This window comes from Hemicordylus capensis, chromosome 6, assembly GCF_027244095.1.
Source record: "Hemicordylus capensis ecotype Gifberg chromosome 6, rHemCap1.1.pri, whole genome shotgun sequence".
In the NCBI taxonomy this organism is placed as follows: Eukaryota; Metazoa; Chordata; class Lepidosauria; order Squamata; family Cordylidae; genus Hemicordylus; species Hemicordylus capensis.
In genome coordinates, this window is record NC_069662.1 from 34,295,671 (window position 1) to 34,312,754 (window position 17,084).

Here is a 17,084-nt window from a genome sequence, read left to right on the forward strand (position 1 = left end):
ACCACCACCACCACATTTATATCCCGCTCTTCCTCCCAAGGAGCCCAGAGTGGTGTACTACATACTTGAGTTTCTCTTTCACAACAACCCTGTGAGGTAGGTTAGGCTGAGAGAGAAGTGACTGGCCCAGAGTCACACAGCTAGTTTTACGGCTGAATGGGGATTTGAACTTGGGTCTCCCCAGTCCTAGTCCAGCACTCTAACCACTACACCACACTGGCTCTCCCATAATGATATGTGGAAGACTCTGGTCCTCCTAGGTTTTCTAGCTGATTGGATTCTATCCCTTCCTTTATAGGGCTACTTCATAACCAATTCACCCCTCCCTGTGCAGTTTGTATCCAGAAATAATAGTGCCCCACTGGTTCTCACCATTCCAGGTTTCCATTTTGCCCACTATATCTATGTTTTCAATAGCAACCAAGCACTCGTTAGCCCATCCTGGCTTCTGAAATTGGCATAAAAAGATCTGTTAACGCCAAATCTTTTACCTTGTGTATATGCCATCTCCATTACTGTCATTTTACCTTTTTGACCAGCTGTCATGTGTTTGTCTGCTCTACTCCTGGTTCTACTCTTCCCCTTTGCTGTTTACCTGAAAAGATTGCACCCTCACACACCTTAGGTGGTTTTGCCTACCGAACCAGATACCGCCCAGTTCCTGTTGGCAATCCCCCAGGGATCATTTTAAAACCTGTTCCGTGACCTTTTTGATCGTAAGCACCAACAGTCTGGTTCCATCTTGGTTGAAGTGGAGCAGGCTTTTGTACAGGCTTTGGTCGCCCCAAGTGGGGTAGTATTCACCTTCTCCTCATACTGGGTGTCTCTCTTGTGATAAAGGTGGAACGCTTGCGCGCCTCCCTGCACACTTCCCCTCTAAAGTCTACACAAAACTCCTTTGTTAGCAAACTCCTGTTTGCAGAGCTCTGGGCAGCAAAGGCCCCCTGGTCTGAGCCTTGTCTTCTCAAGAGCAGCTTCCAAACCGCGCAGCCTCAGGAACTTGGAACGGAACACCATGTCCCGTTCTGGGCACTGCCTTATAAGGACAGATTCAGGCTAGACATTCGGAGGAACTTCCTGAGTGTAAGAGTTGCTCCAACAGTGGAGGACTCCTCTTCTTTAGAGGTCTACCAACAGAAGCTGGACAGCCATGAGAAATGCTGCAGCAATCTTCTGCACACTGAGCAGTGGGCTCAACTAGAAGACCTCCAGGGTCACTGTGTAGTTTCATACCCTATTTCCTTACTCCCATGGCCACAGCACATCATCCCGTACCCCTTTTAGCCAGCATATACCTGTTGGTCAGTAGATGAGAGCATCTTTGGCTCCCCGTCTATGGAGATCGCAGTCAAATCAGTTCCATCCTCTTCAATGGCTGCCACAGGCTCCTCACACAGCAGGCACTTCCATTCCCGGCTGCAGGAGTAAATTGAAAGGCAGGTGTGTGACTGCGTGCTCAGGTAGTCCATCTCTGTCCACCGCCCTCCCCAAATAGATGCTATGTACGAGAAACTGTCCCAGCAGCTTTTAAAACCAGACAGTATAATCTTAATTCTACTTTTAGCTGCTTAAGCTGTACACGTTACCTCGTGCAGGTGGAGCATACTGAAAGTAATTCAGAGCTGCTTGAGAGGCTGTCACCTCTACTTTTTAAAAACAATATTTGTGCTCCAGTTAAAAAGCACAAGGCTCTCACACTCACCCCACCCCTGAGAAAGTTAGATATGCACAATGCAAACATATTTATTATTATTATTTATTCAATTTCTTTTTTCTTTTCTTTTTTGGTCTTCATGGATGTATATTCATGCCCATAATTGCAAAAAAGCTAGTTGGAGGAACTCCTAAAGTGGAATGTGTTTTGCTGTATTTAATACTTCCGAGGGCATAGTTGGGAAAACAACTATGTTGGGAAAACTGGTGCCCTAAAGACGGGGGGCGGGGGGAGAGGTTCTCAGGGGTTGTCTCTTTTAGAGGCCCTGCTACATGCTATTCCCACCCACAGGTCAGACAGCATGAAGAACAGAGGAAGGGAATAGTGAAGGATAAAGGCTCACAAGTCGGCCTGGCCTAGCAGTCAAAACTAAATTGATGGTTGCCTACCTTCTGTCCAAGAGGTGCCAGAAACCTTGTTTAAAAAAGGTTTATTATAATGTGCACCAATTTAGGATGGATAGAGACACTTCTGCCAGCTCCAGACTTCAGCAGCACAACAACAGAGATCCCTCCCACGATGAAAAGGGGTCTCATGTTGCACCAAAGCAGCCTTCGGCTTGGCCAACGGCATAGAAAATGAGACCATGTTGATACTGCAAGCAGTAACTGTGACCAAAAGGCCTTACCTTTTGTGGTGCTACAGGGATTGCAATACTGGTTAAGGAACTTCCCTGGGTATCCCAAGTCTTCACAGGGCTTGCTGCTTGCACTACTATCTCCCATCCTGCAACCCTGCCTTCTCTCCCAGAACTGTTGAGCGGAACCAAAGAGGTGAAGCTGGGTGGGGAAGCGGGGGGGGGGGGGGGAAGCAGCCTGTACCTGGGGACTTCCTGAAGGACAGGCAGGTGGCAATCCAAATGGTAGCACTTCTTGCAGCCATCACACATGACCACGGCGCCAGCCTTCAGGCAGACCCTGCAGTAAGCAGCTTCTTCCCCATTGGCTGTGCCGTCATGGCTGTGAACAGACTGCATTTCCATGGCAGAGCTGGTGCTGCCACTAGGGGATATAAGCCGGGGGGCAGAGGAGCCTTCTAGAAGAGTAATGTCCTGAGGCAGGACAAGAGGCTTGGTGTCTTTAGTATCAGAAGCTGGGTGTTCAATAGCTGCCTCCATCTGCTCCTCCTACAAGGAAAGACAAGGAGAGAAAGAACAGCTGTATAGTGAAGAAGCCTCTCATTGCCACAATACAAATACAAGGTTGTTATCTGCAGTCCTGGCACCCACGTTTTTGCACAGACGCGGTTGGGCAATATAAACACAACCTTGTTATCCACAGTTTTAAAATAGGCAAAATTTGCCTATCCACAGTTCCTGAGTGGGCAGAAAAGACTTTCGATGTTGTTTCCAGCCACCATTTCGCAGCACAGAACCATTTTGTGGCTCTTCCTTTAAAAAAAAATGTTTTTACCCCAAGAATTCTCAAAAATTTGGAGATTTACAACTGGATCTGTCCTTTTTGGAGAGAAAGGTACTGTGCTTTATCCCCTCTATTTCTGCTTTTTTTGGACCTCAAGGAACCTAACCCCCAATTCCCAAAGACTTAGGGTCTCATTATTCACAGTTTCATTATCTGCAGTTGTAGGTTGGAACAGAACCCCCACAAATAATGAAGGGCACCTGTACCAAGGCGAGGGGGAAAGCAGAAAGCAAAGTTACAGCAGGACACTTATTAGAATAAAGGGCAGCTGGCTAGCACAAAGACTTCAGAATACCCCTTCCAGAAAGTAAGAAATGGCTCCAGAGGGGCAGCTAATACTACCCTTCTCCCCTCACGTTACTATTAGCTCCCTAGACTTGGACCTTACGGGGTAACCAGAAAACTGGCTCCAGATTGTTTGTGGGGGTGGGGAGACACAAGCCCTTTGCTTCAATGATAATCCATGGAGCTCATGACTGGATCTGTCCTTCAACATCAAGATGCCAAGAGATTCCAATCAAAGATGCTGAAAGGCATCATCTCATACGGTGCGGGAGATGGCAATGGTAAACCCCTTTGGGTAAACTCCAAAGGCAACCACATGGCTCTGTGGGTGCCAGGAGTCAACACCGACTCAACGGCACACTTTAAACTGCCCACCTCCACATCATCACCAGGCTGCCTTTCATTTTAGTTAATTTTTACAATTATATCCCGCTCTTTCTCCAAAGAACCCAGAGCGATATACATGGTTATTTTTATCCTCACAATCATCCTGTGAAGGTTAGGCTGAGAGTTAAGTGACTGTCCCAGAGACACCCAGTGAGTTATAATGTCATGGCTGAATGGGGATTTGAAGCCAGGTTTGTCCAGTCCCAGTCCAACACTCTAACCACCGCACTGCACTGGTTCTGTGCACAATAGCCCCCAGGAGTCAAACACACTGGTGCTGGGTTGTGCAGCACATCGGCCATGGGTTATAACAACATAAGGATTTCATAAAATGGTCTCCCAGTGCTGCACCTTTGCATTCAGCCCCTGCCACCTTTCCTTATTTAACATTCCATTAGCAGAACCAAACTTGGACACTGCAGGTCAGCACCAACAATATTGGGCTACCAGTATGTTTCCATCCCTGGGTCCCCAGAAGTTGGAACTATAGACTCCCATCATCCCCAGCCACAATGACAGAGTTGTAGTCTAACAACATCTGGGGACCCGAGGTTGAGAGGCCCTGGGCTAGATGAGCATTCCCTCCCCAACTTGACCCCTCACGGGTCCTTCCCCCACCCCTATCAAAATTGGAGGGCACATGTCACTCTTTCACTTAAAGAGATTATACTCTCACCCCGACTTCAGCTCCAAGACCAATAGGCAGACATTCTTCTCGCAACCACAGGCAGTCAAATATTGCCACCTGACATCTACCCTCACCACTGCCTAGCTAGCAAGAGCTCAGGGAATGAGACTGTGCTTTCTGGGCAAAGGCAATGCTGTCAGTTATAATGCAAGCATAGGAAGATAGGAAGCTGCCATATACTGAGTTACAGCTAGCTCAGTACTGTCCTCACAGACTTGCAGGGGCTTCTCCAAGGTTGCAAGCAGGAATCTCTCTCAGCCCTATCTTGGAGATGCCAGGGAAGGAACTTGGAACCTAGATGCTCTTCCCAGAGCGGCTCCATTCCCTGAAGGGGAAATCTTACAGTGCTCACACTTTAGTCTCCCTTTTGTATGCAACCAGGGCAGACCCTGCTTAGCTTAAGGGGACAAGTCATGCTTGCTACCACAAGACCAGTTCTCTTCCAACCATGTTAGCAATGCCCGTATATTACTATTTCCCCACTTGAGCTCATGTTGTCACTGCCTATATATTGGCAGCTGGGAATTGGTCTGTGTTGGGCAGAGGATTTGCTTGATTACAAGCACCATAATCAATACATGCTGGATATGCATCCAGTACAATTAGAAACACTTGCACAACATTAGAGAAGTTAAAGATGTATACTTTAAAAGGGAGGCAACTACGGGGAGACATGATAAGAGGTATAAAATTATGCATGGAGTAGACAGTGAACAGAGAAATGTTTCTCCCTCTCTCAGAACACTAGAACCAGGGGTCATCCCATGAAACTGAAGGTCGGGAAATATAGGACCAATGAAAGGACTTTTTCACACAGCACATAATTAATCTACAGAATTCTCTGCCACAGGATGTGGTGATGGCCACTAGTTTGGATGGCTTTAAAAGGGGGCTTAGACCTGTCCTCAATTAATTTGTCTATCAATGGCTACTAGTCTGTTGGCTATAGGCCACCTCCAGCCTCAGAGGCAAGATGCCTCTAAATACCAGTTGCAGGAAGGCAACAGTGAGAGGACCTACCCTCACCTCTTGCCTGTGGGTTTCTTAAGAGGCATCTGGCGGGCCACTGATCCAGCAGCACAGTTCTTACGTTAAGACTGCTTCATTGAGCTCTGTTGCCTTTTAATATATTCGTTACTATTTTTCCCCTTTAAAAATTTTTAGCAAAACATAATTAGGGTTTCTGGACTGACATTTAGTTCCAGTTTATTGTTTGCTACCTTCATCATAGTTAGAGAGGCAGGTGCAAATCCTGGAAAGCTGGTCTTTTTAATAAGCCCTTTTAGCCCTAATCGTAGTAACTCTTAAACCCTTTTAGTCTTACTCCCAGCAACTCCTTATCCTGCACATGAAATGCTGACATTCTGATTTAACAAGGGCCCAGGATCACTAAATGTTGGTAGCCATTTCCAGCACACACCCACAAGCCCTACAAGCCAGATCCAGACATATCCGAGTCCCAACCTGAAAGAGCAATGCTAACCTTCACTGCAGTAGCTGACAGCCCTGCTTGTTGGGCAGCTGCTGCTGCTGCAGCTGCTGCTGCAGCTTGCTGAACCCCACGTTCAATCACAATGAGATTGTAGTCTTCAGTGGAAGTTCCTGGGAAGACTTTGAAGACCGGTGGCTGGCTGTCAGATGTCAAGTCTACATCCAGCCGCTCCAGACTGACACGGGGCACTTTGCGCATGAGACCAGAGTCTCCATCTTGGCCACGGGCTCTGAGATAAATACAGGAGAGAGTGTTAAGTGAAAGAAAAGCTGCTAGTAGATCAAGCATTAGAAGTTGCCAGTTTTGCCTTGTAGTGGAAATTCTAGGAAATCCCAGTAGTTTTATTTTTAAAACACAAGTCAAGTTCCTAGCCCTCTTTGTTAAGATTTAAATGGCCACAAAAGGCAGAGATTATAAGGGGTCTGGGCAACACCTGCAACATCGGAAACTAGTTTCCCCCATCATAGCGCCTATCAACATGCTCAACTCCCATCCCTTCTATTACTATGCTGTACTTCCAGAGAATGCACTCAAATATAGGACATAGGCGGGAAAATGTACAGAGATGGGAGGAAGGAGCACATGCTCCTAGGTTTGAGGTCAGTCACACAGAGCTTGGGTTCCACCATAACTGTGAACCTGCCCAGAGTGTGGGCCATTAGTTTGCCACTTGATGAGATTTGGCTTTTAAATGTCACAGGGATGGCAGCAAGAAAGCCTTAATCCCCACTAAGGCCTTGACAGTTCAGTATAAAAGTCTTCCCAAACAAAAGGGCTATTCAGACCTTATCTCAAGATCTCTTAGTTGAGGCAAGGTAGGTAGAGTGGCATAGCAAGAGCAATCCACAGTGGCAATAAGTACAAGATGTTTTAATGCTGAAACCCCACAATATGCTCAGAACATGGAGTCTCACCACTATCCCTCCAAATCCATGAGGGTTAAGCTCATTTTCAACTGAGAACACACATTTAGGTCCAATTAAGTGCTAGATACACCTTAAGTGGTGCAGTGGGGAAATACTTGACTAACAAGCAGAAGTTGCCAGTTCAAATCCCCACTGGTACTATATGGGGCAGCAGTGATATAGGAAGATGCTGAAAGACATCATCTCAAACTGCGCGGAAGGAGGCAATAGTAAACCCCTCCTGTATTCTACCAAAGACAACCACCAGGCTCTGTGGGCACCAGGAGTCAAAATCGACTCGACGGCACACTTTATTTTTACACCAGAGGGCACAAGAACATGTAATGCAGATCATAGGAGTCTGCAAAACCACAGTAGGCAAGACACATAGAACCAGCTCAGGAAGACACAGCAGTGTGGAGGGAGAGAAGAGAATGAGCCTTACCTTTTCATTCCAGATACATTTGCTTCACCAGAGTATGATCCTTCTGTTACAGTGAAGGGGGAAAAAGGGTGTCAAGAGGAAGTCAGTCATCCTCACCTCTGACCTCCTTCAACCCTCCCAAGTCCAAATGAAAACCCCTGCCATTTGCTGTTATCTTGATACATGTCATTCACCTGCTGTGCAAAAAGGTTATCTTCCTAAAACCTGTCTCCAACTCCTTTCCCCAAATCGTGAACAAGTGGCAGGACTTCCCAACAGCAGGCTTTACCTGGTCTCACTCTGAATTCCCCTTGGACACTTTACCTCTTCCCTTCCCCCATGACATAGCTTACCTACACCAAAGCCGTCACCGATGTCCATTGGCTGCAAAGGAACAGAACATGGTCAGGGAAGAGACTCACAAGAGCCCAAGCTGCTGCCTATCCAGCTTCACCACCTCCTGCAAGATCTAACAACAATTCTACTGATGGTTGCTTGACATCTAAATGGGAACATGGTGCTGTATGAGATGATGGTTCTGCCTGCAGATTTACAACCCAACTCTTCTTCCCATAGAAGAGCTGTCACCATCTCGCCTCCATATCCTGGGTTACGCTCACCTGCCCTGCAGAAGAGGCACTGGCATCATTGATATAGCAATCAGGGATGGCCTGTCGCTGGCTGTTGGAAGGCAGCACAGGCTGAAGCAGGGCTCCTTTGTTCACCATGCTTGTCTGCAGAGACATCTGCTGCACACCCTACACAGACAGGAACAGGAAGCTTGCTACTGCCCTCTTGGGCCACAAACTACTATTCAATCCACTGTAGGCTAGCCTGAAGCACATGGCAGAATCATGCCAGCAGCCTGCAGGAAGGACCCCACTTACACACAATTTGCTATTGTGGTAACCAAGGCAGCCTCCTGCAGACAGCAGGAGCTTCACACGAAGGTGCCGCCACTACTCTAATAGACACTCCCACTGACTGGCTAACCAACTGAAGCTATTGGCTCTACAAAGCTAGGGAGAAGGGATCTTGATACCAAGAAAAGCCTGTACCTGAGAAGGAGGGACAGAGCCCTGCCTAACTGCTACTCCTCCAGATGCAGCAGAGGTGGCATTGGCCCGCTGTTGGGGGGTCTGAGCGTTGGGGGTCACTGGCAAACCGCTCCGTTCAGAGACTATCTGACCTAGGTGAAGGAGAAACAATGAGTGTTAGGTTTCATTTATTGATTAGTACTTTTTGTTGTAAAATCTGCCAGACGGGAGAATCCAAAACTTGCCATGGTGGGGAGGGTCAGAACCTCAGCATTCTGTCACAGGGCCTGACAGCTGCCACAGACAGATGCAATGATCTTAGCATTTGATTGATTGATTGATTGATTGATTAATTAATTAAGTGCTGTCAAGTCGGTGTCGACTCTCAATTCTCTCCAGGATGATCTGTCTTCAACTTGGCCTTTAAGGTCTCTCAGTGGTGCATTCATTGCTGTCATAATCGAGTCCATCCACCTTGCTGCTGGTCATCTTCTTCTCTTGCCTTTAATGTTTCCCAGCATTATGGACTTCTCAAGGGAGCTGGGTTTTCGCATAATGTGTCCAAGTATGATAGTTTGAACATGGTCATTTGTGCCTTGAGTGAAAATTCTGAATTGATTTGTTCTATAATCCATTTGTTTGTTTTCCTGGCTGTCCATGGTATCCTCAAAAGTCTTCTCCAACACCAAAGTTCAATGTCAGTGCTTAGTGTCAATGTTTTTTCTATCCTGCTTCTTCCAAGTCCAGCTTTTACATCCATAGAGTGTCATGGGAAAAACCATTGTCCAAACAATTCTAATCTTTGTAGGTGTAGACACATCACAGCATCTAAATATCTTTTCCAAGGCCTTCATTGCAAACCTACCAAGTGCTAGTCTGCGGCGTATTTCTTGACTGCTGTATCCTTTACTGTTGATGGTTGATCCTAAAAGGCAGAAGCTATCCACCACTTCAATGTCTTCATTGTCAATTCTGAGGCTGGTTGCTGTACCCGTTATCATGAGTTTAGTGTAACATTTAGGTAGTGTTATATCATATACAAAAAAGATGCCTTAAAATGCTTTGTCTGGGGAGCACCCCTCGTTGTAAAGGGGATTTTTCTCTTGAAACACACAGGTATTTGAAGAAGGATCTATGCATAGGGGACTGAGCTGTGCTTTGCACAGCTTGAAGCTCAAGATGATGTACATGGAGTTTCCCAGGCAGTTTTCCATCCAGGTACTGACAAAACCCAATTCAGCTTAGCCAGTGGTGGCACCCAGGAGGGAGGACTGACGGGGGGGGGGGCAAAGTGGATTCATGGGTCGGCTGTGTCTCACATATTAATATCTGAGATAAATGGGCTGGGGGGGGAGAGAGAAAGAGCCGCTGGGGTGGGAAGACGCTTGCCGCCCCACCACCCCTCTGGAGCCACCCCTGAACTTAGCTTCAACAATGCCACATCATATACTCACGGACCATTTCCTTCTAGTCCGGCACACAGTACATATGAAGCTGCCTTAACCCAATAGACAATTAGTCCCATTTAGCCCAGTATTGGCTACATTGACTGGCAGTGGCTTTCAAGGGTTTCAGATGGGAGTGTCTCAACCCCACCCAAGGACTGAATCTGGAACTTTCTACATAAAAGGCATGGGCTCTGATACTAAGTTATGCCCCACTCCCCCAACATCATGATACAGCAGATGGTGCAATGAGCATTCATCTTCACGAAGGAGCTGCAGCCCCACTGCACGATCATCCCTCCCCGCAGGCTCTTGTGCCTTGAATGGGAAGCATTCCTAATTCCCCCCTCACCAAATGTCTCTGCATTCTTGGTCCAGGCATTTAGGTCCCACTGGAATTTCATGTCTCCATGGGGTTCCACAGGATCCACAATCATTTTTAGAGCCCTGTGCAGTTGGAAGTAGATCTGGAGGAGAAAGGGGGAAGAAAAATCTGTTTTAAAGTGTCCATCGAGACCGTGCATTGTAGCTAGTCGGCTACCCTGATTCTGCATTTGGGTAACCAAACAGTTTGACTGGCTTCCAAAAGCTGCAAGACAGACACAGCTTGTTGCCAGGCTTTCAATGCTTCACCTCAGGTGAGTGTAGTCCAACTTGCAACAGGAAAGACTAGAGCTCTTACCAGCTTTTTGGAAAGCAGCAAGGCAGTGTTGTTGTCACTCTCCAGGGCGCAGTTGGCAAAGCGCAGGATGTGTTCCTGGTGGCGCTGGAGCTTGGTCATGGCCCAGTGCTGCCTCTCCAGCTTCTCCTGCTGCCCTTCAGTGACTTTCTGCACAGTGAAACAGGAGACCTCTTAAGTTCCAATGAGGTAGAGGCTTTCCCCAATCACATTTAGCCTCACCCCCCACTCCTACAGTGCCTCAGTGTCACCATCACACCAATCCAGGGGGGCCAGATGAGTAGTAACTGTGAACAGCATCTGGACTGCCCTCAGTCTGGATCTACGCAGAGTGATCTTATCTTGAGGAATACAGGCCATTAAACACAGTATATCAACAGCCAGCTTTCAAAATGTTTCTTTATAACAAAAAAAACTCCAGTCTTGTTCTCTTTGGTTAGAGAAGCAATTCCGAACTGGCCACTCTTGAGTCCTCTGCAAAAGCACAAAAATGCCCACATTTGGAGCTGACTTGCCCCATAATGCACAAGGAGGTGCCCCCTTCCTAGGCATAAAGAGCCAAGTCATCCGCAGAGCCAGTTTAAACTTCCTGGGCTTAGAGCCAACTCATCCCCCTAATGCACCAAGTAAAGTAAAGTTGTGCCGTTGAGTCGGTGTCAAGTCCTGGCAACCACAGAGCCCTGTGGTTGTCTTTGGTAGAATAGAGAAAGGGTTTACCATTGCCATCTCCACGCAGTATGAGGTGATGCCTTTCAGCATCTTCCTATATCACTGTTGCCCGATATAGGGGCATACCAGCGGAGATTCGAACTGGCAACCTCTTGCTCCCTGGGCAAGTTATTTTCCTGCTGCAACATTAGATGGCTAATGCACCAGGAAGGTTAAACAAATAAATTAGTACCTGTGTGGCAGATTTGCTGCAGCAACCCCCCCCCCAAAAAAAATGTTTCCTGGAAGGGGCTGTGTGCTCCAATTCCCTTCACCCACTCCCCTAATCTAAGTGTGCCTTGTGAGAAAAGACTGAGTAACACACAAGGTTAGAAAATAGCTGCAGGCACATGGGTGTTTCCAGCTGACGCAAATCAAAGCTTCCTACTAGTTGCAGGTACATTATCTCCCCACCTTTCCCAGACTCCTTGTACCATGCAGTTTCATAGCCAAGCTGCCACACTAGCCTTACCTGTGCATCACTGACCAGCACCTTTCCCCGCTTATTAAGCTCCTTCATGATCTGCAGGATGGCCATCTTCACATCCACCTGCACGCGCTTCTGCACGTCTGCCACCTGCCGGATCCTGTGAGGACAAGGCAGTGCCATACACCTTCCTTAGTCAAACCTTATGCACGTAGGTAGTTCACACAGGAGCTAACAGGAAGACGCACAACACAGTGTTGATCTCCCTTAATGGAGATAAACTTTAATGAGGTATGGGTACTTCAGCCCTCCTCAAATTGGTTAGTGGGCCATTTTGCAGGGCCAAAATGCAGAGCGCCAACCTTCCCAAAGTTGAAGCCAAACAAATTATTTCTTGCCCCTTCCCTCCAAAGCCTCAAAACCATGCTGCAAGGTAGGGTTAAGCTGAAAGTTAGTGGCTGGCACCAGGTTCATACACCAAGCTTTAAAGCTGAGTGGAAAATTTAACCTTCGGCCTCCTTACTCCAACACCACCATCTATCACACTTGGACTAATATGCAGGAAAGGAGACAGGACAGCTATCCAGAGACTATGAAGGTGGAACTATGCCTCACTCATTTATAGCTTATCAATAGAAGAACAGCGTGGCTTGCACAGGGATCAATATGTTTCAGTTGGTTTTGGTGGCCAATCAATGTATAGTTGCTTGACCTCTCTCTGTGCAGGGATTTTTGTTGCTGAGACTAGAACATAAGAACAGCCGTGCTGGACCAGGCCCAAAGCCTATCTGGTCCAACGTCCTGTTTCACACAGTGGCCTACCTGATGCTTCTGGGGAGCCACAGGCAAGAGGTGAGGCATGCCCTCTCTCCTACTGCTACTCCCCTGCCACTGGTATTTAGAGGAATCTTGCCTCTGAGGCTGGAGGTGGCCTATAGCTACCAGACTAGTAGCAATTTATAGACCGGTCCACCACGAATCTGTATAAGCCCCTTTTAAAGCCATCCAAGCTAGTGGCCATCACCACATCCCGTGGCAGAGAATTCCATAGATTTATGTGCTGTGTAAAAAAGTATTTCCTTTTGTCAGTCCTAAAAATAGCCTATCTTCAGTTTCATGGTATGGCTGGTGGTTCTAGTGTTGTGAGAGAGGGAGAAAAGGTTCTCTGTCCACTCTCTCTGCTCCATGTATAATTCTATACACCTCTATCATGTCTCCCCTCAGTCGCCTCTTTTCCAAACCAAAAAGCCCCAGATGCCTCATAAGGAAGGTGCTCCTGGCACCTTCCTGCGTGCACCACAATGATCAGCGGCAATCCCACTCACCCCTCCCCAACCCAGGCCAGGGAGAAGGCATCATTCCCTGCCCTCTTTAATTTGATGCCAGAAAGGAGGGCAGGGACCTGACTATATCATTTGCAAGGCAAGGAACTGTAGGATCAACAAGAGCAAGTCCTTTTTTCACACCACACATAATTAATCTATGGAATTCTTTGCCATGGGATGTGGTGATGGCCACCAGCTTAGATGGCTTTAAAAGAGGCTTAGACAGATCCATGGTGGACAGGTCTATCAATGGCTACTAGTCTGGTGGCTGTGGGCCACCTCCAGCCTCAGGGGCATGATGCCTCTCAATACCAGTTGCAGGGGAGCAACCGCAGGAGAGAGGGCATGCACATACCTCTTGCCTGTGGGCTTTTCAGAGGCATCTGGTGGGCCACTGTGTGGAACAGGATGCTGGACTAGATGGGCTTTGGGCCTGATAAAGCAGGGCTGTTCTTATGTTCTTAAGGCAATCCTGGCAAATGCAGTGTCCAAAGCAAGCCCTTCATCTGCCCATTCTAGCTCCATGGGAGAAGGAAAGTCCCTGGCCAGTTTTGCTGCTGCCTTTGAGGCTCTCCTTGCAAAAAGTGGCTGGCCAGGCCCCTGTTTCCTCCCAGCCTTGAAGTTGGGGAGCAGGGTGACCAAGTGCGACGACGACACCCACCCACTCTTCACAACTTCAGAGTTGGGAGGAAGGCCTGGACTCATTGAGCTCTCAAGTGGCATATTTGCCATGGCAAGTGAAAAGGTAAAAACCTGGATAGGGCAACAGTACATCTGGAAGAAACATACTGCAGTGCTGCTGTCCCCCCGCTTCCCAAAGAGCACAATTGCCACCCATCAGAAGGAGCTAGAGCCAAACAGTTATCACCATCACCCTTGGTTTCTGAAGTTTGTGGGCTTGATATACTTCAGAAACCAAGGACGTTCTCAACAACCTGCCCTGTACTTCCTAAGCTGCTCCAGGTGGCGTACACAGTATGTCATCATTTCCTGCCCCACTTTATCCTAACGACCCTATGAGAGGTAAGTTAAGCTGAGGGAATAATGTGCCCCACATCCCCTAGTTAAGGAATCAAAGGCACACCCTTTCCTTCAGCTTTAACTTGTGTCTCATAGGGCAATTATGATAAAAGGGGAGTGTAGGAAAGAATTACCAAATGCCTTAACCTTGTCCCAGGACTCAGTAGCACTTATTGTATTCTCTTCCCAAAGTATAAGCCTTCTGAGGAAAGGGCACTTACGAGGAGCGCACTTCCTTGGTCGATTTCTGCAGGTTGGCATGCTTATCTCCCAGGCGCTTGACCAGCGAGGCCAGCATCTTGCGTTGGTTCTTGACTGCATCTTCCAAGAATTGGTACCTGCAGGAAGAGGGGATGCCCTTAGATATTTGGTGCTAGTGCTTTCAGTGCTACACACATTGTGCCAGTTTAAATCCCAGAGCAACAACCTTGATAGTGTTTCCCTTGAACAATGGCATGTTTTCTCCATCCTGGCCTGGGATTGGTGGAGGAGAGAAGAGGAGAGGAGAGGAGAGGAATGTAGCGTTATAAGGAGAGGCATGTTGCTGGCTCTGACCACAGCCTTGGCAAAAGCCATTTTCTTATTTTGTCATGTGTGAAGAAGCTCTAGTTAGAATGAGCCAGTAAATAGATAGTTTCTGTTTTCCCTCCAAAGCATTCTGCACCAAAAGATTTATTAAGTAAGCCTCTAGTCTAAAAGTATAGAACTAGGAGTTCACTGTATAACTGTTTTATTTTTCATACTTGTACTTTTTCTCTCAACAACCCCATTCGTGTTTTTCTTCAATAAAAGTGTTCTGTTAAGCTGTAGTGAGCTGTTGGTGATTGTGTGCTCTAAAGGAATTAACTCTTCCCACATGCCTGCCACTTGGGCACGTTCTCTGGGGACCCAGAGGTGGGGAAGACTAGCAGAGGTTTGATTCCCAAGGTGACACAAGTCCTACTAACTGTGTGCTGGAAAAGGAGAAGGTTCAACGAGATGGTGGCAGCATTAACAGATTGGAAGGAGTAAATGGGGAAAGAGGATGTGGTGGTTTTAAGGAGCCACAGTTTGTACTCGCCAGTTCTCCACACTACAGAGAACTCATATCGTACTTTCCACATGACACAGCGAGGTAAATCTTTTCCCTTACCAGTCCAACTGAACTGGGGAACAGAGGGGGGAAACAGGGCAAGTGAGAAAAACTCAGGAAGTCTACTCAAGACAAGTGCAACCTAATCCTATACCATAAAACCCTTCGTTGTGCGGCCGTGCTGCCCGTGTCTTTTTGGGCCATTCTGGGCATGCGCAGAGCGCATGCCCAGATCGGCCCAAAAAGACACGGCCGCCCAGGCACGGGCAGCCATGTTGGGGCCCGAGAAGCGGCGGCCTAGGAGAAGCGGCCGCCGCCAATGGGAGAAGAGTACTGGCGAGGCGGCGGTGGCCGCGGTGAGGCAACTGGCCCCGATGGCGGCGGCCGCTGCCACGACAACAGGGCCGGGAGGAGGAGAAGCGGCCGCCACCAGCGCCAAAGGAAAGTGCGGGCCGAGGTGGCACTGGCCGCGGCGGGGCGACTGGCCCCGATGGCGGCGGCCGCCACCACGGCAACAGTGCGGGTGAGGCAGCAGCGGGCAACCCCCCCCCCACTAGAGCCCGACTTCCCCGCACCCCCCCACATGAACAAGGGCCAACATGGCCCAGAAAACTGCCTCTGCAGCCGCCGCCGCCAACCGCCCACCCAGCTGCCCGAGACCTCCTTACCCGAAGAACAACGAACCCAGATGAGCGAGGAAAAGGAGCTCACGAAAAGAGCTCCTCTCTCGGCAAAGGCACTGCCCAGACTGCCGCTATGGATGGTCACCCAATGCAACAGTCCGGGAAGAGGCTTGGCCGAGAAAGGAGCTCTGCTTGCGAGCTCCTTTCTCCTTCGCATTCAAAACGGTGAGTAAAGTTGCCGGGTGGGGGGTGGAGCTCAAGATTCTTCTGGGCAAGGGGGAGGGCAAGAGGGAGTGGGGCAGGGGGGAGGGCAAGAGGGAATGGGGCAGGGGGGAGGGCAAGAGGGAATGGGGCCGAGGGGAGGAGGGAGGGCCAAGAGGGAGTGCGTCAGGGTGGAGGGGCAAGAGGGAGTGGGGCAAGAGGGAGTGGGGTGGGGGGAGGGCAGGAGGGAGTGGGGCATGGGGAGGGGAGAGGGCAAGAGGGAGTTAGGCAGGGGGAGGGGGAAGGGAAGGGCAAGAGGGACTGGGGTGTCAGGAGGGACTGGGGTAGGAGGCTGACATGAAGGGGAGGGTGCGAGCGGGGTGGGAGGGGGAGCGAGAGAGTGGGGTGGAAGGGAGAGGAAGAGAGGCCAGAGTGTGGGGCAGGAGAGAGAAGGGAACAGCCAAACAAGAGGGGGAGGGGCAAGAGGGAGGGGGGAGGGGGGAGGGCAAGAGGGAGTGGGGTGGGAGGCAGGAGAAGAGAGACAAAAGTATGGGGCAGAGGGGGAGGGAGGGAGAGTGGGGCAGTACTCTCAGAAAAGGACCCCTCTCGGCCAGAGGAGGCGACTACTAGCGCCCGTTATTTTAATGGGCTTAAAAATACTAGTCTTGTATGTATTTACTTAGAAGATGCTGGCCTTGGGCCGAAATAAACAAATAAACAGTAAACTTAGAAGTAAATCCCATTGGATTCTCTTTAGTGTACTGACATAGTCACAGGAAGCAGCATACCATATTCATTTTAACAAGTTTCCACAAGGCTAACAAGAAAACTTACTGGTGATCCTTGTGAGCATTAAGCTGGCAGTCTCGACAGGTCAGGGTGTCACAAGTGTCGCAGAATAGCACCAGCGGCTCATGCTTGTGGACGGAACAGTAGACTGTCTTCTCTTTCTCCTGGGACTTGGAGGACCCTAGAAAAAGCAGAGGCCAACCTGTTACCCTTTCGGCAGGGCACTCGCCCTGCATGTCAATAGAAGTGGGAGATGTGGGAGGAGAAACACCCATTGCCCCTAAACAAATATTAGTTCTTTTAGAGAAATGATATTTTAGAATGCAATGGGATTCAAGGGACCAATTATAAGGGTCCCATTATGGCTTAATTTGCCCCCCACCAATATTCTGCAGACAGCCCCAGATGTGTCTTTAGGCAGCACATTTTCAATGCTGAGTGC

At 48.7% G+C, this 17,084-nt stretch overlaps 1 protein-coding gene across 2 annotated transcripts in view; it reads right to left on the reverse strand.

Moving 5' to 3' along the window:
• The window catches only part of TRIM28 (tripartite motif containing 28), a 41,114-nt gene that overhangs the window by 7,318 nt on the left and 16,712 nt on the right, over positions 1–17,084 (reverse strand). Inside the window, exons 4-15 of one of the 2 annotated variants that reach the window (XM_053262223.1) lie at positions 16,688–16,823; positions 14,179–14,295; positions 11,658–11,772; positions 10,481–10,627; positions 10,151–10,265; positions 8,375–8,505; positions 7,937–8,074; positions 7,670–7,700; positions 7,338–7,380; positions 5,979–6,216; positions 2,536–2,840; positions 1,296–1,416 (exon numbers count right to left, since the gene is read on the reverse strand). In XM_053262223.1, the coding sequence (XP_053118198.1) occupies positions 1,296–1,416; positions 2,536–2,840; positions 5,979–6,216; positions 7,338–7,380; positions 7,670–7,700; positions 7,937–8,074; positions 8,375–8,505; positions 10,151–10,265; positions 10,481–10,627; positions 11,658–11,772; positions 14,179–14,295; positions 16,688–16,823 (1,637 nt within the window). The remainder of the gene's footprint in view (positions 1–1,295; positions 1,417–2,535; positions 2,841–5,978; positions 6,217–7,337; positions 7,381–7,669; positions 7,701–7,936; positions 8,075–8,374; positions 8,506–10,150; positions 10,266–10,480; positions 10,628–11,657; positions 11,773–14,178; positions 14,296–16,687; positions 16,824–17,084) is intronic. The other variant, XM_053262225.1, reaches the window with a different exon arrangement.